A 27588-nucleotide genomic window follows, 5' to 3' on the forward strand; every position below is an offset into this window, starting at 1 on the left:
ATGGAGTTGTTGTGGCCCCAGTGCAGGACCCTGCACTTGGCCTTATTAAAACTCATACACTTGACCTCTGCCCATTGATCCAGCCTGTCCAGATCCCTCTGCAGAGCCCTCCTACCCTCCAGCAGATCAACGCTCCCACCCAACATGGTGTCATCTGCAAACTTACTGAGGGAGCACTCGATTCCCTCATCCAGATTATCAATAAAGATACTGAACAAGACCGGCCCCAGAACCGAGCCCTGGGGAACACCGCTTGTGACCGGCCGCCAGCCGGATTTAACGCCGTTCACCACAACTCTCTGGGCTCGGCCATCCAGCCAGTTCCTCACCCAGCGAAGAGTAAACCTGTCTAAGCCACGAGCCGCCAGTTTCTCCAGGAGAATGCTGTGGGAGACGCTGTCAAAGGCTTTACTGAAGTCCAGGTAGACAACACCCACAGCCTTTCCCTCATCCACTAGGCGGGTCACCTGGTCATAGAAGGAGATCAGGTTGGTCAATCAAGGAGATGTCCCTGCTCACTACAGGGGCGTTGGACTGGATGGCCGGCCTTGAAAGGTCCCTTCCACCCAAACCGTTCTGTGATTCTGCTCTTCTCCTTGGAAATCTGGGCAGCGCTGGGGCAGCCATGGGCTGTGAAGCAGCCCAGAACTAGAAACCTCCTTAATGGAGGCGTCCGGGCCTGGGCGGGGGGGCTGGGGGTGGGGGGAGAGTAGGGTGTGTGACTTCGCCCCATGAGGACGGGCGCTGCCCTTAAGGCTCCCGCCGCCCGCGGGTCTCGGGTGCCTTCCCCAGCACCCGCTTCCTCACCGGTCCCGCGGAACTCGGCTCGCGCGGCGGCTGCTCGTCGCGGACTGCGGCGAGGCGGCCCCGCGTCCGGGCGGGGCGGAGCAGGTTCGCTCCGCCCGTCGCCGGTCGGGGCCTCCCTCCGCCACAGCTGCCGTTGCCAGGGCAACTCCGCGGGGTCAGCGACGCCCGCCCACCGCTTCTTCCTCCGCCGATTCGCCAAAGCCTGCACCGTCCTTTTCCAGGGGCAGGGCTGGGGGTAGGGGGAGGAGGGAGAAATCAAATCAAGTAGAAGTTAAATAAATAAATAAATAAATAAATAAATTTAAATAAATTTAAAAGCGCCGTCTGTATGTACCTGCCTCTTCCGCCCCCAGCGTGGCGAATGTGCGGCACGTATAGACGCAGGCGAGGGGGCGGGCGGGCAGACGGCGGAGCGGCGCGGAGCGGTGCGGCTATGGCGCTCCTGCGGGGTGAGGCCCCTGTCAGCCCGGGCGGCCCCCGGGCACCGTGGGGGGGATCGGGGGTCCCTGGCTCTTCAAGCGGGAGTGACGCGGCCGCCGGTCCCTCAAGGGGAGCGGGGCTCGGCCTGGCTCCGTGAGGGCAGGTCCGTCTGCTGGGGAGGCTGGGCCGGGCCTGAGGCAAAGGTGACCGGCGGCGCCGCGGCTGTCCCGGCCGGCCCGCCTGGGGGGCCGGAGTGCGCCTTGCCGGGGCAGGCCCTGCCCTGGCGGACCGGTCGTAGGGACCCGTAACCCGGCGGCAGCTCGTGTTGTCCATCAGAAAATCCAAAATGGAGCCTCTGAAGCCGTTCCTGACCCTCGGGGGGGATTTCCTCCCCACTGTTTTGTCCATGCTGTGTCAGCATCCGTACGATAAACAGCTGGAAAGAAACGCGACCTTTCGAAAAGCACCAACCTGCCTTCGGTGCACAGGGTGGAGAAGGGGCACAGGGTGTCGGTCGCAAGCCTCTCTGTATTGAGCACTGTTTGAATATATATTATCTGTACTGTGTTTGACTTTCTGCAGTGCTTAAGCCAGTTACGGTACAAACATTTAACAAAGGATGTGTGTATATGTCCAGTAGCGGGCCAGGTCTATGTACAGTGACTAGAAGTCTCTAAAAGTGACACCAGAAGCGTCGGTGACTGAAAGTGTCGCTTGTCAAAGTCAAACTCTGCCTGTGTTAGCACTAACAGTGCAGGATAAACCCTGTTTGTAAAGTGCCAACAGTTCCCGAAAGTGTTTTGTGTAAAGAGCTGCTTTATTCTCTACATGGTTTAAAGTTTGTGTCTCTTAAAAGTATGATCGATATGCCCTTTAATACCTGATCTTGTTTAAAAACAAAATTGGAATCTATTAAAACAGGGCTTTCTACTTACTTGACAGTGCTTTGCTACTTGGCAGACTGTACCTAAATAATAACATATGTGTAAATCATGGTTTGAGGTTTCAGTGCTGAAAGCCTGGCTGGTCAGTCTTGCAGCACTTCTGTATTGCTCTACTGAACTGGATAATACAGAGAGCAGCTTTGCCCATACTTGTTTGATGTTTGTTTTCTGTGCTTGTTTCAGGATCTTATCTGTTGCCACAATATTTTTCAGTCAGGACTTCAGCCACCCCTTGTTGCCCCTCCTGAAGTTTTGTGGAGGGAGTAGCATTTGTAGATTTTTCTCCAAGCAAGCAAAATTAGGCAGATTCTGGAGTAATAGACCCTTAGGGGAATGGCTATGTGGACAGTTTAATTCAACGTAACACAGGTTGTGCTTCTTCCCTTGCTAGTTCAGTCCAGCCTTCTCTCTTAGTCTGGAATTACTGTTTTATTGAGCAGCCAGAAGGTGAACTCGGGCCCAGAACTGACGCAAATAAAAATTAGCCTCTCATTTTCTACTGACTCTATGTTAGTCTTCAGCTACCGCAGTTGCGTGACCTGCTGTGGGTTACGCTTTGGCCTCACGGTGCTATTGTGCAGAAGTGGGTAGCAGTGAGCAGCCTGTGTGAAAGAGAGATATGGTGTTATTGGGAAAGAAGATTTAAGGGCAAAGTTCCATCGTCGCCCCCGGACTGTTTGTTTGTAAGGCAACATGGTGTATGTGATTCAGCAAATAATTATGGATAACCAACAGCCTGGCCAAAAGGGAGGATGACAAGTTCTTTTAGCTTGGTCAGGTCCCTGAGCTGGTCCACAGCAAAGCCTTGCAACCAGCTGTGCTGGTGCAATTTTGGAGGAGACAGAGGGACAGGAATCGGTGGACAGGAGATGTGGTGGCAGTATGAGTGTTAAGGCCTACTTTGCTGCAGGGAAGATAAGCTTAGGAATGTGAGATCATCCTTGAAAGAGCTAAGTTGTTTGGTTTTTTTACAAGCATTGTTAACATTTAATGAAGACTCAAACTTAACATTCAGTAAGTTATTGCTAATACAATACATTTTGGATAGTTAAATGAAAACTACTGGTCTGAGTTTAAATCTGTCACCTGAATACTTAGAGAGTCTAGGGACTAATTCTGCAGTGACTGTGTTGAACACACCGGTTTTCCATAAATATAAATCAGTTAAAGCATCCTCACCTTTGTTAAAAAAAAACTTGTAGGGGTTCACACCAAAGTAAAAAATGTTCAGTCAATGGATTAAGAATTATTTGGGATTAAACTGAATTACTTGCTGGTGTCAACTGGATGATGATTAAATGAAAGAGTGAGAAACGATGATGGATATAGCATGCACTGTGTGTATACAAGGAGTCAGTTCCGAGCATGTGTTCCAAAGCTGGCTGCAGGACCTTCCTTGCAGTACCAGCTTTGTTACTTTTCAGACCTCTGAGCATACAGAGGCCTCTTGAGATAGGTGGTTTTAATGACTCTGGTGTTTCCTCTACACTTAAAAACCTGAAAAGAGTGGGCTTTCTGGGTGTGTAATAGCAGCTATTTATTCCTTTGAGGAAGTAAATTCTGCTTCTCTCAGTTTTTTAATAGTTACCATGTCAGCACCACATTTTAAGGGAGCAACAGTAGTGTGGTTAGCGAAGACTTCTTTTTAAGGTCTTCTGGGTACCCCAGAAAGAAGCCCATGGGCAGCATCAGGGTGTGGGGGTGTTTTGCTATCTTCATGGCTTGGAAAACCACAACCGTTTTTCACAGTTGTCCCTATCCTTGAAGCTGCAATTCTTGCTTAGTCTACTTCAGGGTATTGCCCAGATGATCTGCTGAGCATATTCATTGACTGTTTCAGATCCCAGCATTGTGTTCCAGTCCTTGTCAGCAGAGCAGGCTTGACCTTCACCATTTTGGAAGGTCCTTTTCCTATAAATCACATAGTCTGGGATCCAAATACAAGAGACAGAAGAGCACCCTCTCTCTCGCAAACCAGCCAAAGAATATATATCACACGGCCTCTAACAGAAGGCCTGAAAACAGTGTTCGTGAACAGCTTAGAGAACAGACATTTTAGTTTGCCTTCATTCTTATATCAGTGTACATCCTTCTAGTGTTACTTAAAATAGCCATGGATGTTCCGTGGCAGCTGTAGCTGCGGGGTGTGAGCTCTGTTGTTCAACTGGGGGAAAGTTCGCAGGCTGCCTCCGACTTGTTTCCGCACGCAGAAGCAGATTGCCGCTGTGGCACGCAGTCAGTAGGTGTTCAGTTTGGTTCAGAGACAGCTTCTCCCGAGCTGAAATTCATGCAGACTACTTCTGGCCAAGGCATTTTTACACATGTGCTTTGCGCACACTCTCCTGTCTATTGAAAACTAGATTTTCTTCTCAAACTGGAAGACTGATGCTTCCAGTTTATGTAGTTTAAGTGACCTATATAATTCTGGAAATAGCATGAAGTTTTTGATTAGGGAATGTTTTTCCTCTTAAGTTAAAGGAATCAAAGTTAAAATGCATATACATAGGGGTTTTTTTTAATTTTGCTTTGTTGTTGTGGGTTTTTTTGTTTGTGAAAACTATTTCAGAGAATAAGCCAAAAGTCTGCTGATTTTTCTAGCATGAGGGAATGGCCTCTTTGTTTCTTAAAAGAACTGTTCCTCATCTGATTATTTCACAGGAGTCCACTGTGGGATTTCATGGATGTTACTTTCACGCTTTTGGTACGCTAGCACTAATGTCTGATGTGGTGTGGCAGCCTCCTTTGTCTGCCTGGTATCCAAACTAGCTGTTTTTCTCACACCTCTTTATGGAAAAGAGGTATTTCTGGAATTTTCCCAGCATTTCTTTCTGACCATTGATTCTGCATACCTTCCCTGTCTAAAGCATTGTTATATCTTATTTATCTTGAACTGCGTGGGTTCACATTGCCTGTATTTACGGAGCTTCTTGTGAATTTAGGATGTTACCCAGTTGAAGGTGACTTAGTGATTTTCCATTTGTTGGACTCTGTACATCTGGATAATTCTTGCTTCTGTTGCAGGTGTATTCATTGTTGCAGCGAAGCGAACTCCTTTCGGAACCTATGGAGGTTTGCTGAAGGACTTCACAGCCACCGATCTGACAGAACATGCCACTCGAGCTGCGTTGGCTGCTGGCAAGGTCTCTCCTGAGATCATTGACAGTGTCATTGTCGGCAGTGTCATGCAGGTTGGTAGCATGGAAAATTTACTGGTCAGTGATTATTTCAGTCGTCTCCTTTTCTACCTCTGCTTTGCTGCCAAGAATAAACCAAAGGGGTGGAAATGGAATGGGTAAGTAGCCTTGATAGTGTAGTGCATGATCTGAGATATTATTTGGGAGCAAGGCTTAGCTTTCTTTTTTTAGTACCAAAGGTAGTTTAAACTAGGACAAGTTGACCTTCAAAAAACATCTGGATTCATTAAATGGTTAGTTGCTAATCGCTGGTATGTTTTTGCTATTTTAATGACTCGAACTGTGTAACTGAATGAGTTTTCACTGGACTGGATAAATCCATTTCTTTCTGGAGACTGTAACTGATTTGAGTCCATTTCCCTTGAGTTCTCTATAGATTTTTTTTTTGAGTGAATATGAGTTTACTTTGAGCTGGAAGGATACATGGCTAGGTTGGCAGAGACATTTGGACAATCATATCTTTTCCAAAGAGCTTGTGATGTAAATGCTATTGTATGCAGGGCACCAGCATTGCAAAATTGCCATTATCCACATATCTAGATGAAGTTCTTTATTTTAGGCAAGACAGCAAATAGCATTTCTGGTTTTGTTTTGTATTCTGACTTCATCGTTATTAAGGGTATGCACTGTTATTCTGCAATGAGTGTTTCAAGGGTGCGGAAGAAACAAATACCTGAGAACTTTCATGATAGGTGAACAAACGTGCAGTATTCCTTCTGAAGGATTTTGAGCCGAAAGAGAAGCTTTTGTTTAGTCTGTCTCCTACAGCTACCATCTCAGCTTCTTTTATTCAACTTTCTAGGTTTCGTAAGAACTGTTTGTGGCCTAGAAAAAAAGAAAAATGCTGCATCCAAATCTCTTGTGATGCTTGCACATAAAAAAATAGCATTCTCATAATAAAATGTCTTTTCATGTTGAAATTACATTTCTTTTCCTTTGCATCATACTTCCCCATGCCAATAGATTTTCTTTTTTTAGTCCTGAATTCCTTTTAAGTATTATTTGATTAAGTTTCAACAACTGTGAATGTATGACCATTTTAAACTCTCCTTCTTCAGCAGAAGTGGCTTGATTAATTTCTTTTTTTCCTGAACTTGCATTGGTAAGTAGCACTGTGGACAGAACTTTGTCTTTAAAATATATATTAGCTTAGGGCATGATCCCCAAGAGCATAAATGTTCTCTCTGTTTGGAAAAGATCCATTACAAACTTAGAGCAGTGCTGTTAGTCTGATAGAACCATCTTTGAAAAGTTTGAAGGAATGAGATTTCATTGTTAGAAGAGGCCAGTGTCATAGAATCACAGACTGGTTCGGGTGGGAAGGGACCTTTCAAGGCCATCTAGTGCAACCCCCCTGCAGTGAGCAGGGACATCTGCAACCAGAGCAGGTTGCTCAGAGCCCCGTCCAGCCTGACCTGGGATGTTTCCCGGGATGGGGCATCCACCACCTCTCGGGGCAACCTGGGCCAGGGTTTCACCTTGCTCAGTGTGAAACATTTCTTCCTTCTATCTAGTCTGAATCTGCCTTCTTTTAGTTTAAAACCATCACCCCTGGTCCTGTCACTACAGGCCCTACTAAAAAGTCTGTCCTCACCTTTCTTCTAAGCCCCTCTCAGCCCTGACAGCTGCAGTAAGGTCTCCCCGGAGCCTTCTCTGCTCCAGGCTGAGCCCCCCCAGCTCTCCCAGCCTGTCCTCCCAGCAGAGGGGTTCCAGCCCTCGGAGCGTTGCTGGGGCCTCCTCTGGCCCCACTCCAACAGGTCCATGTCTCTCCTGTGCCGAGGGCTCCAGAGCTGGACGCAGCCCTGCAGGGGGGTCTCCCCAGAGCAGGGCAGAGGGGCAGAATCCACCCCCCTCGCCCTGCTGGCCACGCAGCTTTGGGTGCAGCCCAGGACACGGTTGGCTTCTGGGCTGGGAGCGCACATTGCCGGCTCCTGTCCAGCTTTTCATCCCCCAGGACCCCCAAGTCCCTCTCGGCAGGGCTGCTCTCCACCCCTTCATCCCCAGCCTGGGCTGATACCGGAGGTTCCCCCGACCCAGGGGCAGGACCCTGCACTTTGCCTTGTTGAATCATGTTCACATGGGCCTGTTCCTCGAGCTTGTCCAGGTCCCTCCAATTACAACATCACAGTTATGAAGTTTTGCAAAGTGGCTATTAAGCAGCAATGGTATCTCTGCATTTTCCAGACTGTCTGTTTTTTGGGGGCCTTCCCCTGTTAGTGTGAGCAATTTTAATTTACCTTGAACAATTGGTGCTTGCCTGTTAGGATCTGGTCTTATGTCAGTCTGTTGTGTGTATGCTGTTGTGAAAATAAGGGATAAGGGAAAACATAAGATGATTAAGTTGCTGACTTCAGTCTTAACATCTGTTGTCCCATTTTTGGCCTGATGTCTAGCTTTTATGACACACAGTTTCTTTAAACTGCATGTTAAGACATTGGCCCTTTTTGATCCTATAGGGCAGTGTCTTCTTGAAGTGAATCAAAGTACTGCTTATGACTAGTAGGATTTCTGTTGAATGTACGCTACCTTCTAGCAGTGGTGCAATTACACCATTCTGACTTTTCATCAAGGCACTTACTTTCCAAAGAAATTAAGAGTGTAACAAAACCTCCTGTTTCTTCTATCTGCAGAGCTCCGCAGATGCGATTTATATTGCAAGACATGTTGGTTTACGTGTGGGAGTTCCTGTTCCAGTTCCAGCCCTCACTGTCAACAGACTTTGTGGCTCTGGTTTCCAGTCCATTGCCAGTGGATGTCAGGTACAAAGCCCTGTATTTCTGTATTCATTGTAACCTTTATCAGAATGTTAAAATGAGAGGAGAGACATGTGTGGGAACATGTGCTTCGTGTTTGGGATGACTCTTAACATGGATTTTTAGCTACCACTGGTAGAGATTTCCAATTGTCCAGCATGGTTTTGTGCAGGAGTTCAGCCTCTACAGTGCCGTATTTTGTGGCTGATTTTAAAAATCATGATTGTAGCTATTTTGAGTTTAAGATAAGGAATGCAACAAGTGTTAGCCAGTGAAATAGAGCTCAGCAGCGCAATAGTTGCATTCTGTGATCCTGTTTGTATGAATTGGAATTATTGGGCATCAGAACCAGAACCGGAGGCTTTCATCTTCTGACCATTGCTTATATTCTCACCAAGCTATCTATGTAAGCAGCAACCTGTGCTTTTTAAGAGTCTTTTTGTTCGAAGATCCAAACCTTCTCATGAGTTAGATAATTTATAGCGTCATTTCTTCTAAAACAGAATAAAATCAACTTCTCTTTGAGTGGTTGGCCAAAACCACAGAGTAAGATGGTACGGTGATTTTTATTTCATTTGTTCGTACAGACCAGGGGTCTACAACTAGCAGTGATCTAGACTTTACAGAATTAAAGGGTATTTTATGAATATTTGAGCAACCACATAGTTGTGGTGTTTTGGTTTTGGGTTTTTTATTTAAAGTTCCCATTGGCTAGAAAAGTGTTTTAGATCTGATCCTCTAGAGGAAAAATTGTGGAAAGCAATGTAGAGTTGAGGTTACACGTTTACAATAATAGCCATCTAAGTCTTTTTTTCTACTGCTTTCTGCAAAGGCTATACACACATTAGTCTACACTGGAAAAAATCTGTTGGAGAATTTGACCACTTATATTGAAAGTATGGTTGTGAGGTCTTTTCTAAAGACAGCATTTCATCAGTGCAACTAATGTTGTGGTATTTCACTGGCACACAATGAAGCTGCAGCTTCTATTTTGAGCTGCTTAAACGTGCACAAAGTTTTTGGTAACTGTAGGAAGCATCTCAGCATGTATTAGTACAAATCACTCATACTAATTATTAACTAGTCATCTCAAACACATATCAAGATAATTTCATCTGCTTCCATTCCAGTACACAAATAACCTTAACTGTTCAACTGAGTCGATCATTTTAAGGAAGCAGAATTTTTGAGTGCTTTTTTGAGTGCACCTAAATGGTGCATTTAGGAATTAGGGCTTTTAGGTTCTGTGCACTTTGCCAATGGTGAATTAGTGTGTTTTGGGGGGTTTTTTTGGCAGTTTATCTAGCTAATGTTTTCTAAAATGATGTCAAGGTCTAGTTTCAGGCTTTGAAGTTTAATTTGTGTTCCTTTTGAGAAGATCAGGAGCTCAAAAAAAAAAAAAGGCTCATCCATCTGTGAACCCAACCACACAAGCATGGAGATGCTTAATGGCTTTCTTACTCCGTCCTGTCACATGTGTGCACCCACATTCTCTTCCTCCCTCATTTATGTAGTTGTTCCTTGCTGGAAGGAGGAAGAAGGAACACATAATGAAAGAGATAGACCCCAATCTTGGTAGAAGGGTAAACCCTTCATAAATATACACATTGCTAAGCTTGAATTCGTTCTGTGTGTGGCTTTGTAGGTGACAAGGTGTTTTTCTAAAACAGTTGTTACTGTCTTACAAAAAGAGCAATCTAAGTCCTATATCTGTTTTGTTTTTCTGTTAACAGGAAATTTGCCTTAACGACTCAGAAGTTGTTCTGTGTGGTGGAGCTGAAAATATGAGCCAGGCTCCTTACGCTGTTCGAAACATTCGATTCGGAACCAGATTAGGAGCAGAACTCAAGGTCTAGTAGGTTTTTTTACTTTTTTTTTTTTTTTACCCTGAATAAAGTCATGTTTACAGAGCAGCAGTATCAGGCCTGTGGACACTATATCTTTGCAAATGAAATATTGGAGATTAGATCTGGATTTAGTTGTTCAAAGCATTTATCCAGTATTCAGACATTATCAAAACAGTAGGTTCAGGCAATTTTGTTAAGCGTGCCAGTTTTCTAGCTTTTCCAAAACCATATTTGCATTCCTGTTCCATGTTAAATGTGTCAATAAACTCAGACACAAAACTTAGTTCACGTGGTACATCCCATCAAAGTACTGTATATAATATAAAAACTTTTTCAGAGGCTGCAAAGTAGAGGCATACACAGTTTAGGTAAAGCTAGTAAGGGTAGCAACAGGTAGATAGACTGGTAAAGAACACGTATGCCTCCAAGTTGTAAGCATCTGTCAACTGGAAACTTGAAGTGAAATCCATTGAAAGATAAGTTATTTTTCCATTTTCTTCTGAAGAGAAATCCTTGGTGAATACCATGGGAAATTTGCAACAGGATCCAGTTCTGCTCTGATAATTACCATTTACTCAGTGGTCATAACTGACATCAAAACGGTAAATTAGGATATTTCAGTTTTTCTGTGCTGTTTTTCCCTTGTGAAAGTGGTGAATACAAAGTATGCTTGACTCTGTTCTGTGGCCTCAGTTCCTATAGAGAACACCTTCACAAGGTTGCTGATACACTGAGTCTCCATAGGTGCCACTGGGTTCTTATCATGAAGTAATTGAGTTATAGAGTTGCAGATGAATGAGTGATTTATCTTGCAGAACTTTAGTGGTGACAGAGAGATGACAAAACCCGTCTGGACTGACTGGGCTTGCTTTTATCAGGTTAAGTGAAGTTAGGCTTGGGTATTTTCTCACCTGAGATGTTTTACCCACAGAAACCTTTGACTCAAGTAAGGTGATTTTACCTGACAGTAGAGAAGGAGCCAAAGAATCAGTAGGCTGCTGTGCCTTTTCACAGTTCCTCACCTTTCCTTCTTGGTAACCAGGAAGACAGATGTGTTTTTTCATGGATCTCTAATAAATAATTTATGCAGCAGTGAAATATGCTGAAATGCTAAGAATCATAAGCTTTTCCCAAACCTCTCAGGGCTACATGTGAGTGGAAAGAACCACACTAGAGCACAATGTAGATTAACTAAAATAACACACAAGAACTTGCATACTGTTTTGCAGTGGTTTTGTTCTAATTTAAATAAAGTACCTGTAGGTAACCTGAGTTAATTTTACAAAGAGACGTTAGTCTTCAGGAGGCTGATGAATCCTTAGAAGCTGTGAATAATAAATGTTAATATTGCTGCGCTTTATAATTTTCTTTTCATAATGTTCCATGCAGTTGGAAGACACATTGTGGGAAGGTCTAACAGATACGCATGTTAAAATACCTATGGCAGTTACAGCTGAAAATCTGGCTGCAAAATACAACATCACCCGAGAGGACTGTGACCGATACGCATTCAAAACGCAACAGAGATGCAAAGCTGGTTAGTAAATGTAGGAATGGAAGTCTTTATATGACACTAGTTTCAAATCTAGTCAGTTTTTAACATTGATTCAAAGTCTTTTTTAAGTTTTGTGTAGCTCGTGCATCTTCATGTAATTTGTCTTTTGGTTGGCAGATACTGTAGTTCGTGCTTTTGCATGCCCTGTGATACATGTAGCCCGCTCCTATGGGGTTTGACTTTGAATATAGTCAGGTGTTGTGCCTATCAGCAGGTTTGGTAACGAGCCCCTTTCCACTGGCTTTTCACAGTTCCTAGTTCAGTAGCTGTTCAAGCAGCAAACGCTGTTGGCCTGTCACATGTCACCTCCTGCCTGAACAGGATTTGTGTTCCTGAATGTAGTTTCTTGGTGCCCCTTTGGTGGGATGCCTTGCCCTTGTCTTCCCTGGAGCAGAGCAGCATTGTCCCAGGCCTGCCTGACTCCTTTCTTTCCACTTCACTGCAGAACAGTCCTATCCCACAGTGGCCCACATCCTCGTTGCATGCCAGCATGTGCTATAATTGATCTAAATCCTTTTTCTTTCTTTTGCAAATCATGTGCTATTCTACAGCCCTTGAACAGTTAGAACAGATGGAATCTGAAGAGAGGATATTTGTTCAGCACCTGTGTTTAAACTGTTCTCTGGGTGCTTTACATGGCCAAAGTCAGAATTCGGAGGTATTGGGTTACTGTGATATTGATTGATAGCGTAAACAGGATGGTAGGCCCAAAGCCAGCGGAATGTGTAGTGGTCACCCTGGGACTTCAACGTACGTTGCAACCCAAAGATGAACATAAGAAGCAAAGATCTAAGCGTACTTTTAGATTCTAATGATGGTGCTTTTTAACACCTGCTGTTCTTGAAGGAAGTTTTTGTATTTTTTTCAATGGGTGTAGCAGTGCTTCTTGTAACTCTTCTCAGTCGTGTGTTACCTTCCCTGCTGACCTTGTTAGCTAACTCCTAACTCGTGGAGCCTTTGCTAGAAACTGTACCCCTGAGGAGGCTTTGCTTCTTTCTTGTTTTCTAGGATCTTGCCTTGCTGGTTTTACTTCTGCTTGTTATGACCGATTCGTCTTATTCCACACTAGAGAGAGAGTCCTGTGGGTAATCAGGAAAGAAAAAGATGTTGCAGAATATATTGAGAAAGTTCAGAGGTAGATAAAAAATATCAGATATGGCAGTTTCAGTGTCTTAGTTTTAAGTCCCTTAGAGTAGCATTTGTAGAATGATTTGAAGTGGCTAGGAGTCTTGGTTCAATTGGTTCAATTTGGGAGACAGGAGTTGTTTTGCTTTTAAATCTGTGTTTTCACATCAACATTGTGGACACAAAGGTCGTGTCTAGTTGCCTGAATATTGGCATCTAATGTTGTCTTAGGTAATGTGGCCAGATGCTCTCATGGGCATCCTAGATATGTACAACGTCTTGAGTTATCTCAGGTTGTTTAGGCAGCTGAATCCCATTCTAAGACTGTGACTTCACTGAGAGATCCTGTGTAGGAGCAGCTTGGACAGGGTTTTAATTGATATCAAATAGATACGCTGGTGATCAACAGAGAAAATATGGCTCAGGATTTTTTTCCACATTCCCCTCTGAGTGTGATGTACAGCTTCTCAGCCCTCTGATAAGCGACAGAGCTGTAGAATAAAGCAACAATACAAGGGAATGTGTACCAAAAATAAACCTAGTGGTTAAAAAAAAAAAATAGAGTTCAGTTATTTAAAGCTGAAATAACACTTCAATATTTGAGACTTTCTTTGGAGAAGTTTGACAATGTATTTGTAGGGGTTTTGCCCAGTTTCTAAAAAAACAAACAAAAATAAAACACCAGCCAGCCTATTTAAGCAAAATAAAGCATAAACAGTACTGTCCCTGAACTCTTGGTTAAAATAGAGCAAAAGTTGTGTGCACATGAAAATAAGATTATTGGTCATGCTGCGCAATCATCTTGATATTTTTATCAGAGTCCTTTTATTTTCCTTTTTGTGGTTGCAGCTCATGATGCTGGTTACTTTAATGCTGAGATGGCACCAATTGAAGTGAAAACGAAAAAGGGGAAAGAAAGTATGCAAAAGGATGAGCACCCAAAACCCCAGACGACTTTGGAACAATTGGCAAAACTCCCATCTATCTTTAAAAAGGATGGAACGGTGACTGCTGGGAATGCTTCAGTGAGTACGTCAAAGCCTTGGGTTGTGAAAGTGTCACCTCTAAGGTTCTCCAAATTTATTGTAGCTGTATTTATGTCTCACTGAGCCGCCTTTGGCTGACAGTGGTGTCTCCTGATGAAAATGATTTCTAATTCTGCAATTGAATGCCCCCGGTTGACTATTCCAGCCCCAAGATGGTAGGACTGGTCTGCTCCTCTGTCCTAAAATTTGGTGCTGTGGATTTTCACTGTTCTTTTAGTGAGGTATTGACACTTCCTCATCAGCCTTCAATTACGCAGTTGATACCTGGAGCACCTGTGTAGAATTAGCCATTCTACATTCTTCGGGGGGCAACAATTACTGAACATTTGCTTTACAAATCATGCATTGTATCAGTGGGCGTGCTGCGGCTGCTCAGGTTTGTACCACAGTTAGTATCCTCTGTAGTCCAAACCACATTTTGCTCTTACCCAGAGTAGCCTGGGCGCTTAGCAGCATGTCATTACAGACTGTTCCCCTTACAGTCATTATCTTAATCAATTGATTCATGTTCTTTGGGCCAGAAGGACCACTGTGATCATATAATCTGAATTCCTGCCTAAAATAGATCATAGCCACAGTAAGTATGAATTTCTGTGAAGTATCTTTTATAATTAATAGCACATACATTATCCAATATTAATAGTGCCCTTGCAAGTCTACAGAATATTTCCAGTGTAAGGGATACCTTAACTGGCAAAAATGTATTTTACTTTTCTAAAACATTGAAATTAATTAAACATCTGTATTTAACTTCCTTTCGCAGTCCACAGAATAGCGAAAGATTGTGGTTTGTTGTTTTGAATAAACACTAATACAATTGTTTGTTAAATGTTAATAATAGTGTCTCGGATTCAAGCTCTTTTTGAGGGGCATATTTAGTTTAAAGTGGGGGGGTATTTTGTTTGTTTGCATTTTCTCCACTTCTTAGTGCTTTTCTCTCTTATTGCAAGGGGGTATGTGATGGAGCTGGTGCAGTTGTCATTGCCAGTGAATCAGCACTTAAAAAGCATGGTCTTACCCCTCTGGCAAGAGTAGTAGCCTATCACTCAGCTGGCTGTGACCCTTCCATAATGGGCATTGGTAAGTTGCAATAAAGCACATTATTTTATAGCATCAAGCAGCATTAAAATATTCTTGTGGTGGACATTCTGAAGGAAAGAAAGGGAGGCTGCAGCATGCTGAGTCTGGTAGCTCTGAAGACGTCTGTGTGGCTTACTACAGGGACGCTGTCTGTTCCACTGCATCAGTCCCTCCCTCTTACCCAGAGGGACTGACTTACTCCTCAGTTAGGTTAAAGGGGTATGTGCAGTGCCTGACCTATAGCGTTAGCACTGAACTATAGTCCCCCAGGCACCTTTTTTTTTTCCTTTTTTACTTTCTGTGTTAGTAACTCAAGAAAATTTTTTTCTTTTTTTTTTTGAAACAGTTTTTTTTCTGAAATTCACCCTAGTTTCCAGTAAGCTTTAAATCCCATTATTAAATGTGTAACTGTGAGTTGTCTTCCTCACCTCTTGCTGAAGGAGTATTGACTATGTGTACACCTTTCAGCAATTACTCAGTTGTCCAAGCTAAGAAGGGATTCCAGGACACACATCTCTTCAGGTATTATTTTGGCAAACCAACTACTCCTTTTTTGTTAGACCCATATTTTATGCTTCCTAATCAAGTAGCTGTTAATGCAAACAAACCCTCAAAGCCAATCCAGACACCCCAGGATTTTTCCCTTCTGCTTAGTTTGTAGACAGCATTGTATCCCAGCATTGCTTTTCCTTTCTGCCATCCTGTTCAGAGAGGTCATTGTTGACTGGTTCCATCTGTCAGTAGAAATGCAAATGAAGCATTGTCAGATTTGTTTTCTTGATCAGACTATCTAACACAACCTTCAAAGCAAATGTAGAGGGAGGGTTTCTTTCGCTAGACTTCACGCTATCATTGTGCTTTCTAAACCAGCGCATTCTTTCTAGGTCAGGCAACTCTTTTAGCTTGTTTAAAAACTTCATAAATCATACGGAGAAACAGTTAGTAGCCTAACTCCTTAACACCACAGCTTGTCCCCAGCAACTCAAAAAGACCAGATGAGATTCATCGACATGACAGCAACAGATCTGAGAACAGGAGCTCAGACTGAGCAACTGCCCTTTCACATACTGACAGTGATAGGGAGTCCTGCCTCACAATGAGCTAGAATGAGAATTCATTATTTAAAAAAAAAAAAGAGAGAGAAAGGGGGGAAAAAAGTCTAGTTGGCTGTCATTAATGGTCTTTGTATTGTCCCCATGAGATCCTCCCATTACTCTCACGCGTAACAGGCATACTAAAATCCATCCGTAATGAGATGCATTGAGAGTCTAGTATTAGGCTGCCTGAGGCTTTCTAATAATCCACTGAGCTTTGAACTGGGCCCTTTCTTCTTTTAATTTTTCTGTGTCTGGTCATTTACTTCTATCAATTTTTTTTAAATTCTTTGAGCTATGAGGTTTCAACACCATTTTTGGTAGTGAGATAGCATTTAGGACTGTTTGTGGTTTAGGATTGGTTTTTTTGGCTAATGATCAGCTACCATCTAACACCTCAGTATTTTTGTCCTACAAGCACATATCTAATTAGCCCTTTCAAATTATCTTTGAGTTTCTCCTTCCTTAGGTAGCTGTACTTTGAGATTAATCTCCCTTAATGGATTATACTAGGTCGTAGATGCCAGCTTTCTTCCAGGCAACAATTTCATTGCCAAACTCTGGAATATTCTCAAAAAAAAAATCTTACTGTCTTCAGCTGGCTGGGACCTGAGTCCAAGGGAACATTTTATTGTTAGTTTTTTTGACTGGAAGATTTTCAGATAAATTCTATTAAGAACACCAAAACAAGAATACCCATAACTAAACACATGACCAGCAAACTCGAGAACAGCCTGCCTTTTTCTTTTTTGTATACGTGGAGGTTGCAAGTTGTGAGGAAAGAATAAGCTGAACCAAGAGTCCTGGGAAGGAGAATGCCTCAAAACTGTTTTGAAGTTATTTTATTTGGCTGGGGACTGTCAATTCTCTTGACTTGAAAGCTGTGAGTGTGTTTATCAACTTAGCTGTGCAGCAGTAGTGACACTCCTAACTTTCCCTGGCAGTGTGTTGAGAAAGCTGCCAAAGAGTTTTGAGATTTAAGAGTTCTCTTACCACCTAATAAAGCAGGTGAGTAGCATATCCAGAATTCATTGGCTGCACAGAGGCTCATGGGAGGCAATCTGATCTGCCTTTATGAAGCTGTCCTATGTATAACAGGTTTATAAGCCTTTATTTGTTTATTTTTTATTTAACTGTGTATACAATTTCCAAATAGGCCCTGTACCTGCCATTACTGAGGTTCTGAAGAAAGCAGGATTGACCCTGAAGGACATGGATTTGGTAGAGGTAAGGAGTTCTAATGTGAACACTGAGGTTACCCCTGATCTTTTTAGCAGAAACAGTCCACTCTTACACGTAGCCCGTCATCACAAGGAAGGCGTTTCCGCATGTCTGGAGCCCACCGCTCCTAGCTCGCCTGCCTGACCTCGATCCATCTGCTTTCTGCCGCGCAGTTGCACAGTCATTACAAAAATCCCAGGCACGTGGAAATTGAAAACGGCGTGATAGCATTCCATGGGAAAAAATATCCTCATGTGACATGAGGTTTTACTCTGTTGTCTGGGCTGTTGATGTTTTAAGTTAGTCACACTTCTCCATTTTGAACAAGGCCGTTTTTTGTCAGAGTAGTAGGCTCTTTATGAACATACCACATCAGAATATACCATGCCTTTTTCTTTTTTAAATAAAATATACTACATACTTGCTTTGTATCACATGTGCTAGAAAGATTTGAGTTTACACTGGGCTGGCCTGACAGTTTGTATGTTGTCTGAGTACGCTTTTATAAACACAATGTTGAATATTTTTGTCAATCAAAATTACCTGGAGAAGAAGCACATCTCATTTAATTTTGTGTGCATGCACGCTGCTGAAAGCTTGTGTGGAAAGTCAGACATGAACAGTTGTGTTGTTTCTGTGATGTTTTAGGTGAATGAGGCATTTGCACCTCAGTATCTAGCTGTCGAAAAGGTTTTGGGCCTTGACCCTGAGAAAACCAATGTCAACGGTGGTGCCATCGCTATAGGTCATCCCTTGGGTGCTTCAGGATCACGGATCACAGCTCATCTGGTTCATGAATTAAGGTACGTACGTAGCCAGTAGCTGCTGGTACTGAATGCAATGCTGATGTATTTACACCTGCAAAAGATTTTTAGTATGGATACTGTGCAACTAAAATCTTCCAGTCTGTTGACTTAAAACTCGCTTTCTGTACAAATTTGTTACCTTTGTGCTGTAGTCTAGGTCCTGCAGCATGCCTCATATTCCATTCTGTTGTCATCGCAGGATTTTTTGCTTCCTCTAGATCTGATCCAAGCCCACAGTAGTCAGTGGGAAGGTTTCCTTTATTGAAAAGGCCTTCGAGCAAAGTCTGTTCTTTTCTTAACAGGGTGCATTTTAAAGGCTTTGTCATCACCTTCTTTCTCCTTTAGTCCATTTTCAGCAATTTTGACTCTTTTTGGCTTGCCTGATAAGCTTAGTTTCATAAATGTGAATAATTTTCACCTGTTACTTTTTCTGTACAGGCGTCGTGGTGGGAAATATGCGGTTGGGTCAGCTTGCATTGGCGGTGGACAAGGTATTGCTATTATCATTGAGAACACGGCCTGAGAGATTCTGGAGACTGCAATGTTGCCTGCATTACTAATTCCCTGAGAAACTTGTCTTTTGTGACATAAAGCATCACTTCCTGCCTTCATTTTGTGCCATTCCTGCAAGGTAAAGGAATAGCTGAGAAGTCTGAATTCTGAACAAAAAGTTTCATTAATGTCTTTCTAACTAAAGGAAGTGTAACATCAATATAATTTCACACTGATCAAGTATTTTCTAATAGTCTCTTTTCAATCAAAGTTAATGTATTTGTGTAGGCAAAATTCTTTTAATTTCCTGAGGAAATTGCCTGTCAAACTTTCACCAAACCTGCCTTAAAATAGCAGTCAGTGCAGCTTTTTAAGCAAGTATTGCTTAAACTATTCTTATTTCAGCTACTGCTGCTGTCTGGCACATGTGCCTCTTATCCTCAGGAAATGTGAAAAATTAATTTGAGACCTTCTGAAGCATATACTGATTGTAGATTGATGGCTATAACCTGTACCCTGCTGTTTTGCAAGGGAAAAGAAAACGAGCGAAAGCTGGAATTGCCATTGTGCCTCCCAAAAGAACAATAAATGTAACAGAAAAAAAGGGCTTGGTGTTCTTCTGTTTGCTTGTTTATTTTAAAAGTAAATCACTGTGAGAATTGTTACTTTTGGTATTTGTTACAGTCTGTTTTTGGAGAGACTGTTTTTCCTGGCCGAGGAATAACTGGTGTTTACTTGATATTTTCTAGAGAACTCTAGCAAATCTGCAGCCTTACAAGAAGGGGGTAGTTGCATGTAACTGTGGTGCTGCATGGTAACTGCATACATACAGCAACTCGCTTCTTACTTCCCTCTGACAGTGTCATCTGTATCTCTTGGATCGCTTAATGTGGGACTGCTCTTAGCTAATTTGAGAAGCGTGCATCTGAGCAAGTTGTCTTGCCTCTCACAGGCAGTGGAGTTCAAGTTATGAATCATTTGACATAATGCAGATTACATTTGGATGAAACAGGATCTCCATTGACTGTACTCACTGAAGTCCTCTGGGCTCGCTGTTTCGTCAAGAGCAACTTGCAGCTTGCTCTGATGTAGATATCTACATTAGATACTCACAGCTAGTTGGACAGGCGGCATGTACTTCTCCATAGCTTGTACTGTGCTACATAGGCTGAAATAGTAGCAAAGGCTTCAGCCTTTACTTTCTCATCCTCTGTCCGCTGTCAAAATATTGCTTGTCAACAACTTCTTCTTGCCATTCCACTGGCGTCAGCCATGGCAATTGTGAAAGATGGGACGTTATTCAAAACCTGACTGCCTAGCCTAGCAAGAAATTCAGGTCAAGGCAAGTATTGTTACACCTGGTGGCTAACAGTTGAAGTATGCCGATCACCATTCCTGGGGTTTTTATGGATGCAGAGTCTTTAAGGACTGTAGAGATATTTAGCGCTGTTTATATGGATTAAAAAAAACCCAGCCATCATAACGCAGCAAACCCGATGTTCATCTGTTTTTATCTTTCTACTGTGTCTTAGTAAGTTAGGGTTACTGGGGTTTCTCTGTTCAAGGTACAGTTGCCACATGGATTTTATAAAGCAGGATGTTTTCTATTCTTAGTTCTTTCCGTAATAATCAATAACTAATTCCCTCTTCCTTCATGACTGTGGATAATCACTGAACTCTTATTTTCAGAGAACTAGCCACAGTTTTTCCACCATCTCGTCCCTGTGTAGTAACAGTTCTTTCAGAGTTCATCGCTGTGTAGGTACAGTAAAGAATAATCCCCTTCATGCACTTTATTTTGCACATAATGTTTTGTTTCCCCCTTTTATCACTCAGTTTTTTTGAGATCTATGTGTAATTCTAGCTGTGAGAGTTGAATTTAGTCATCCTGAATGTATATTTTCTGCAAAATGCATCATGATGTCCACCTCATTTTCCAGATAACTTATGAACATGTTATCAGCACAGATGATTGTACATCCTGCTAGTAACCTTTCTTTGCTGTGTGAGCCAACTGCTTATTCCCATATCATTCCATTTTTATCCTGTTCATTTCCTGTAAGAGCCTCTGATGAGGGGCTTTGTCACACTAAAGTGAAACTGTGAAATCCTTTTCCCTTAAATTACTGGGACTTAATGTATTGCACTTCTAATACATGCAAATTGTTCCACAGTTTCCAGGTCTTAAAGTTCAGTGTCTGCTTTCAGGGGCAGCAAGGGGAAAATGCTGTTGTTTTGGGAGTGGATTTAATCTCTTTCTTTTTGCCTGTCTGTGGTCTCAGGTTCCAGCCTGGTGGTATAAACACTCCCTCTGAAAGATGACAAGTTCAGTTTGGTTAGGGAGAATGCAATCCCTTTTTCAGGTGTTCTAGTTAGGGTGAGTTCCATGTGGGTTGTCCAAACATGTGCTTCTGCTCTCTGTTGCCCATTTGAAACATGGCTGCTTTGTTAGACTGCTGCTAAAAGGGGTACTTTGTGTCAGTTAAACCGTTGAATGGTTGAGACCATTGGCAATTGCTCTGCATGGGCTACCAGAGTATTAACAAGTGAGTTGTCAGTGACTCTGTATCCAGGGAGAAGTCCTGCTTCTGAAAGGTTCATGGATGCTCTGGGTTTTGGGGCAATATGCTGCGTTTCTCTTCTGTAGCTCCTGATTTCACATTTAAGCCTAGAGCGTGGTATTCCCAGAATAACAAAATAGAAAAAAGACTAACAAAACCAGATCCTGTGCTAGGTTGTGCACAGTTTGCTGTGCTGCAGAATATTGTCTTTTTCTTACCAAGTTATTAGTAAAGATGAGCACAAGCATTGACATTTGATTCCTCAGCCAATCTTCCAAAATGTACAGGGGTGCCAGGATTTGGTCTGAGCCTGTCTTTACTAGCAAGTCCAGTCGTTTATTACAGAATAAAACCAGTAATAGCTGATCCTTGTATGTCATTTCAAAGTATGTTCTCCAGTTTCCCAGATATAACAATGGTAGAACTGTGTTTCTGCCTTTGGGAAATGAAGACATCTTACTGAGAGTAACCTGGACTAGGGGAATTTAATAGTGTCCTGGAAGGAGCAGAGGATACGGAAGAAATGTGTTAGATTTTAGAGGGATAATTACATACATTGAGTGTACCAACTACATACTTTTTTTTTTTCTTTTTAGACTCAGGTGTATTCTTTATTTTTGTGTGAGTAGTCTCTATCATATGGTATAAAGAAAATGTTGATTTTGTCTTTCTTGAAATGTGTGAGAAAAGAAAGCACTAGTAGAAAGTATTCATTGCCTATGTAAAGCTGTGCGATATTTACTTACAAATGTAGATGTAGCTTTCTACCACAGGGTGGTGCGTTTTAAACACCCTGCAGATCTCACTGTATTACAGAGGCATTTGTCCTCCTTATAGTAGCACAGCTTTTCTCCTAAGTGCAGGCTAAGGTTAACCTTGAAACTGTATCACCCAAAATTTCAGGTCCCGTTTCTCCTTTTGTGGGTTTTAAGCAGACAGGTGCCATGATACCGACACCCTGGAGCCTTCAGTGCCTCTTGATTTCAAGTGCATTAGAAAGCATTTGTTGTTTTGCAGAGTGGGTTCCAACTGCAATTTGAGAGGACTTTTTCAACAAGATGATGACGGGAGTACTGTATCTGGCAGGAGATGAAGAAGAGAATAGATAATATTATTCCTTTGTCCAGAAAAAAAGCTATTAAACCTTAACCCTAAGCAAGTGTGTGTGAGAGAGAAGGCAAAGAGACCTGATGGAGATGGACTTACCTGTTGCACTCCTTTCTGCATTATGTATAAGCAGTTCTGTTATGCTTCTCATGGAGCTCGATGGAAGTTGTATAGCATTAAAAAGAATTAAAATTAAATCTCGAAGCTGCTGAAGTGCCCAGTTTCTGGCAAGTCTGACCTTATTGTGAGAGCATTTCTAATAAGCTCTTCTTCAATCTGTAAATCCAGACGTTTTCCATCTGGTGTGATGCTGTTAAGCTGGGCAGGCATCTGTCTCGCCTTTCCACCTAGCAGAGTCCATGTCTGACGGGGTCAGCTGGATGCTGCACAGGGAAGCTGAAGAGGATCTAATCCTTCTGAGAGTTCACAAGCTAAGGGTTTAGTGGCAGGGGTGCAGTGTCCCTCTTCTGAAAGCAGCTACAAGGAACTACTAGTGCCTGTGCTGTCTTTGCTGTCTTAGGTACATTCACATGGAAAATGAGATTGAAATGAACAGGTAGATTGGAGCATGAGTTAAGTCTGAATTACAGATGTGATTGTTGGTTTTAGTTTTATAATGGATAAGTGTTCTTCCTGGAAGGTGAGTTAAGATAAAAAGGTAACATTCTTAAACATATTTCAGGCTGCCATTTGATAACACATGCAGCTGTAGGGCTAGCAATGCCAGGTCAAAATGCTGTAGCCATAGGAATTGCAGGGCAGATCGTGTGTAAACTCAGGCTGCTAATCCACAGCTATTTGAAATTGTCAGCATGATAAGTTCATCCTAGCAGGTATTAAACCAGAGCAGCTATTATTTTTCCTTTGGTGGTCACGCTTATACTCTGATTCAGCAGGATCAGGGCTGTACGTTCACACCCTGCCTGGGCTGAATCTGTTTTCTGAGCGATAGGAATTGCCCAAATGTGGCATTAATGATTGTGAAACCACAGCTTTAATCTCTTTGAAAATCAGCGAGATGACGAGCTGTTGCACAGAAGCTGAAGACAGCAAGCTCAGGACGGTTAATGTGCCAGTCCAGGGAGAGATTGTGGTACCTGACCTAGACACCAACAGCCAGCCGACCGAATTCCTGCCCGTGGTGGTGGAGGCAGGCAGCGCCTGGCCGTGCTGCACTGCCAGCAGGCTGGGTGGTTTGTTGCTGTCCCAAACCCAGGTGTCACAGCAGGTCCTCTGCATTAGCCCCAGGCCACTGAGATACTGCTGATTTTATTTTGTGCTTTTTTTTTTTTTTCTTCTGAGCCAAAACCTATGAACTATGGGTGTGGAAGAAGCAGGAATTAAGGAAAGGTTTGGGGGTCTTATTTCTGTGTTGCTGCTTGATAACCTATGTGAAAAGTTTATCCTTCCTGTTACTAACTAATCAGTTCATGGAGCTTGGAAACACCATCTGACTACGTGTCAAAGGAACGCTCACCCGAGGAGTTTTACTTTGAGAGATCTTAACATAAGCAGCAAGCTAGAGCTCAAAATTTTTATGGTATTAGATTCTTCTGCAAGTTCCACACAGTACTGTATCTAAACATGTTTCTTCAGCGTTGAGTGAATGTCTTCTATTTCACATATTTTCTCTAGCAGTGTATTAATTAAAGCTGTTACCAGGGAGGGGAAAAAAAAAAAATCCCTCTTTATAAACATTTAGCTCTAGTATAAGATACAAATGATAAAATCATTGGGCTTTTTGTTTTGTTTGTAAGAATACTTCACACTTTGAATGTTTTTCCCTTCTGCTGGGGTTATTTATAAACAGCAGGTCTTGAAAAGGGATTTGCAAAATCTAGGAAGAGTGTGAAGCAGAAGACAATGTAATTTAAATATAGAAGGGAGAACTTAGGAGATGGCAGAGCATTGAGAAGGTGTATTTACTGGATCTCTAATCATTGAATTGACCATTAACTCATTTTCAGGAGTTTTTTCTCACACTCGCAAAGTTTCTCACCTACACAAAACTAAAATTATGCTCTTTTAAAGAAAAAGTATATTCACCAGACTCCAGGAATTTCTAAATCCTATTTTGAGTGATAATAAAACTGTGAGATTCAGCAAATCTAAGGGTTGTGGTGAGCAGAACTGAGCAGAACTCGGCACTTATGGCTACTACTCCAACAGTGGCAAGTGCCAGTCGTCAAATACTTAAGATTCAGGGGAAGGTAGTAAGGAAATAGAGTATGGAGTAGACTGAGTATGGAGTTGAGTATGGAATAGGGTATGGAGTAGATCGAGTATGGAGTCGACTGAAGTCGAGGGAAAGAGCAAACATGGATGTGAATCAAGAACTCATTGTGGCAGGTGTTTTACACAGAACAAAACTACCCTACACAAATATTTGTTCTTTACTCCTATTTCTCACAAAAAGGTGAGATTCAGGAGCCGTACACAGGGATGTCCTGTCCCTGGCCTCTGTACCTATAGCATTACGTCCTGGAGATGGGGCGTTGGGTGCTCTGCTTCGGTGGAAAGCAGCAATCGGCTATCTGCCCAAGCATCAGCTGGGTTTCGGTGCGTGATGAGTCCCACTGAATCCAGCGCGATTGCTTGCCTACTTACAGTTAGGCCTGACTTTAGAAGATCAGCGGAGGCAGGCTGATGTGACTGCAGAGTGCAGCCCTCGTCTTTCGCTGCAGCGTGTCCTTCAGCCTCCCGCAGGTACCTTCTCCCTTACCAGCACACAGAGCGTGAGTTCCTCTGGGAACTTCTTCCTAAGCTTGCAGTAACATGGTGACCATGCACGAAAGCTGCCGGGAGTCAAGAACTTCATATTGCTCAATGCTTTGTGTTGCATGAGCTGATGGTCTCTTAAAATGGCTTCCAGATACCTCCGTGGTGGACCTATGACTCTTGTACTTCAAAGCAGGTCTGCTCCTTGCTCAAGTCCATCTATGTTTCCCATGCTGGAGGGTTGGTCTCTGTTTTTAGCCAACAGTGGCTGCCTTTTCTTCCTCTGCCCAGTCCTGGGGTGGGAGGCAGGGTGATTGAGTGGCATGGAAAAATGCAGTTGCAGCCTAAAAATAGATGCCCTGCGAATCATCTGAGAGCCAATCAACCCCAAAGAATTTGCGGTATGTCGCTACCACCTGGGTAATTCCAGTCTAAATCACTGGCTTCTGAGATGGGAAGGATTTCGCTGTGACTCTCCTGGGAGGGAAGGGGTGTGTCAGTGGAGCCCATCGGCACACGTGTGATGGAGGAGAAGTAGCTGGGGGCTCTTGTCGTATAGGGATGTTCTCTTTTTCCTTCCTTTCTTCCTTTACTTCCCTGTTCTCCCCTTGTTCACAGTACCTGCTGCTCACACATTTGTGCAATTAGGTGGTACAACTTCTGGAGGTAGCTGGAGCGATAGCTAGATGTGCCGCTGCTGGTCTGGGCCTCTCCATGAGATTGCTACAGGTGTGGTGGACTTACTCTCATCCCCCAGCCTGCTTCTGGAGGACTGCCAGCAGAAGCAAGATTTTTGTGTGTCAGGAGATTCTCTGATTCAGTTTGACGTTGCAGGTGGTCCCTTGTCGCTCTTTCCTGTCTCCCACCCCTGGGTCGGAAGCACGTACTGCAGAAGTACAAGGGACATTTGGAAGCAAGATGCAAAACTGCAGAGCACAGCACAGGCACCCAAAGGCTGGATTCCCAAGCGCCCACCTTCCTTGCTCCCCCTCCATCTCACAGAATCACTAAGGTTGGAAAGGACCTTCAAGATCATCAAGTCCAACCATTTCCTCAACATACTCCCTTGTGCAAAGCTTGAGCTCAAGTCACTAGGTTGCAGTCTTTGGGTCAGGCCCTGGATACAATTCAGGACCAGAGCTATTAGGTCAACCCTTGAGCTAAAAGTTGAACAGCAGAAATGTTTTTTCTGTGAAATGAAGTACATGAAAATTCCGAAATTACTCCCTGTGCAAGATAGCTTGTTAAACTGCTTTACACCCCGGATAGTGCCAGGATAGATGCCTTAGCACATTGCATAAAATGGATGTCAGAATCTGGCATTTTTTTAAATAATTAGTTAAAACCCGACTTTCAAATTCATGGCCCTGATCTCATTTTCCGTTCTGTAACCCTTGAGCTTATCCTGGCACCAGGCTGGCTGGGTGGCTGTTTCCCAACGTGGACCTGAGCAATCGAGGTCTGCTGTTGATGTTGGCCAATAACAGGTTGCAGGTGGGGAGCTCCATGGTGTGATTCAACACCTGACATTCAAATCAGTCACATGCAGCATCACCAGCTGAAGCAGCTCCTGATCTGCTTGTGATAAAGGGTTCCAGGCCACCAAAGGAGGTATTTAATGCCCAGGATCCTCAGCTCCTAAGAACAGGGATGTGGCTAGTGCAATGCAGCTTTATGAGTGTGTGTAGGTCCTTACTGTTTTGTGTAACTGCTTGATTCATCCTGGCCCTTGAGCACTAACTGTACTTCTTTGTACAACCACTGTGTGAGCGCGTAGTCTGACTCCCAGAGGAGGTAAGATTAGGTTATGTCGGTGTGTGCTGCGTTCACAAGGTCTGATTAAGAAATGAGCGTTCTCAGCGGTTGCTGACAGTCTGTTGTTTGTCCTAGTGGAAGTTCTATTTATTACGTGAATTTACGATTTGTGAGTCCTGCTGAGGCCGGTACAGGGGTCAGCTTGGCATGTTGTGAAGTGACAGCTATTTAAAGCATGTATTTGATGTAAATAAAATCCTTTAGGTCAACAACCACCCTAAATATGCTGAGGTTTACCAAGGTATTTGCTAGAAAACGTGCAACTGGAGCTCCCCCTGCTCCTTTCTAGCCATGACAGTTTGTGGTTGAAAAAGAACTCTTCCCAGGGAAAACAATGTTCTAGTGATGGCAACCATGCTTCTATATGCTGAGGCATCACTGGCTTGTGTGGTCGTCTTGGTAGCGTTCTCCAGGCTTTCCTTGTGCTGAGAAGGAGTAAATGAGATCCTTCTCCTCCCATTCCAGGTCTCAAAACCTGGATGATAGAAGCGTAACTATGCACGTACAGGAAAGTAGTCGCTAAACATGGTGGGACTTGGCCAGTCCCAAGGTTACATGGTAGGAGCCATGGTTACATGGTAGTTCAACCCTAAGGTTACGCGGTAGGAGCACAGTTTAGTGCTAGAATAAGGAAAACTATGTATGATTTTAGAGGACAGTTGGTCAACAAGTGAGGAACCTGTCTTCTTCCTCGCCCCGCAGGGAGATGGCGGAAATGGTGACGGTACTGCTTGTGCTGTATGTTAGGATGCAAACCCTTCCAGCCCACTGTCTCCCTACAGGCTAGGGACAAACCTGCTCATCTTCCTGTGGGACAGCCAAAAAAACCCACGAGTACTAAAGCTTGTTCCCTCCCTAGGGAATGGGGGAAGAAACGCTGACTTCTCTCTCTCCTGTGAGACACAGAATTACACCACTGCTGGTACTCGGAGCTGGGTTTGTAGTAGTCCCCTCTCAGCTGTGTAGGATACTAAAGACAGTCGGAGCAAATACACAGGAGTCG

At 43.2% G+C, this 27588-nt stretch overlaps 1 protein-coding gene across 1 annotated transcript; it reads left to right on the top strand.

The window, feature by feature from the left end:
• Positions 1–1168: 1168 nt before the first annotated feature.
• LOC309415117 (3-ketoacyl-CoA thiolase, mitochondrial-like) lies at positions 1169–18415 on the top strand (the record flags this gene model as incomplete). The annotated part of the gene is made up of 10 exons (XM_082012566.1): positions 1169–1256; positions 5193–5359; positions 7996–8124; positions 9852–9968; positions 11355–11502; positions 13495–13670; positions 14642–14771; positions 17022–17092; positions 17735–17889; positions 18331–18415. The coding sequence occupies 10 exons, from the start codon at positions 1169–1171 to the stop codon at positions 18413–18415; spliced, it is 1266 nt and encodes a 421-aa protein (XP_081868692.1).
• Between the last annotated feature and the right edge of the window lie 9173 nt (positions 18416–27588).

The sequence above is a fragment of the Phaethon aethereus genome (genome assembly GCF_964289735.1).
Source record: "Phaethon aethereus genome assembly, chromosome: W".
Lineage (NCBI taxonomy): Eukaryota > Metazoa > Chordata > Aves > Phaethontiformes > Phaethontidae > Phaethon > Phaethon aethereus.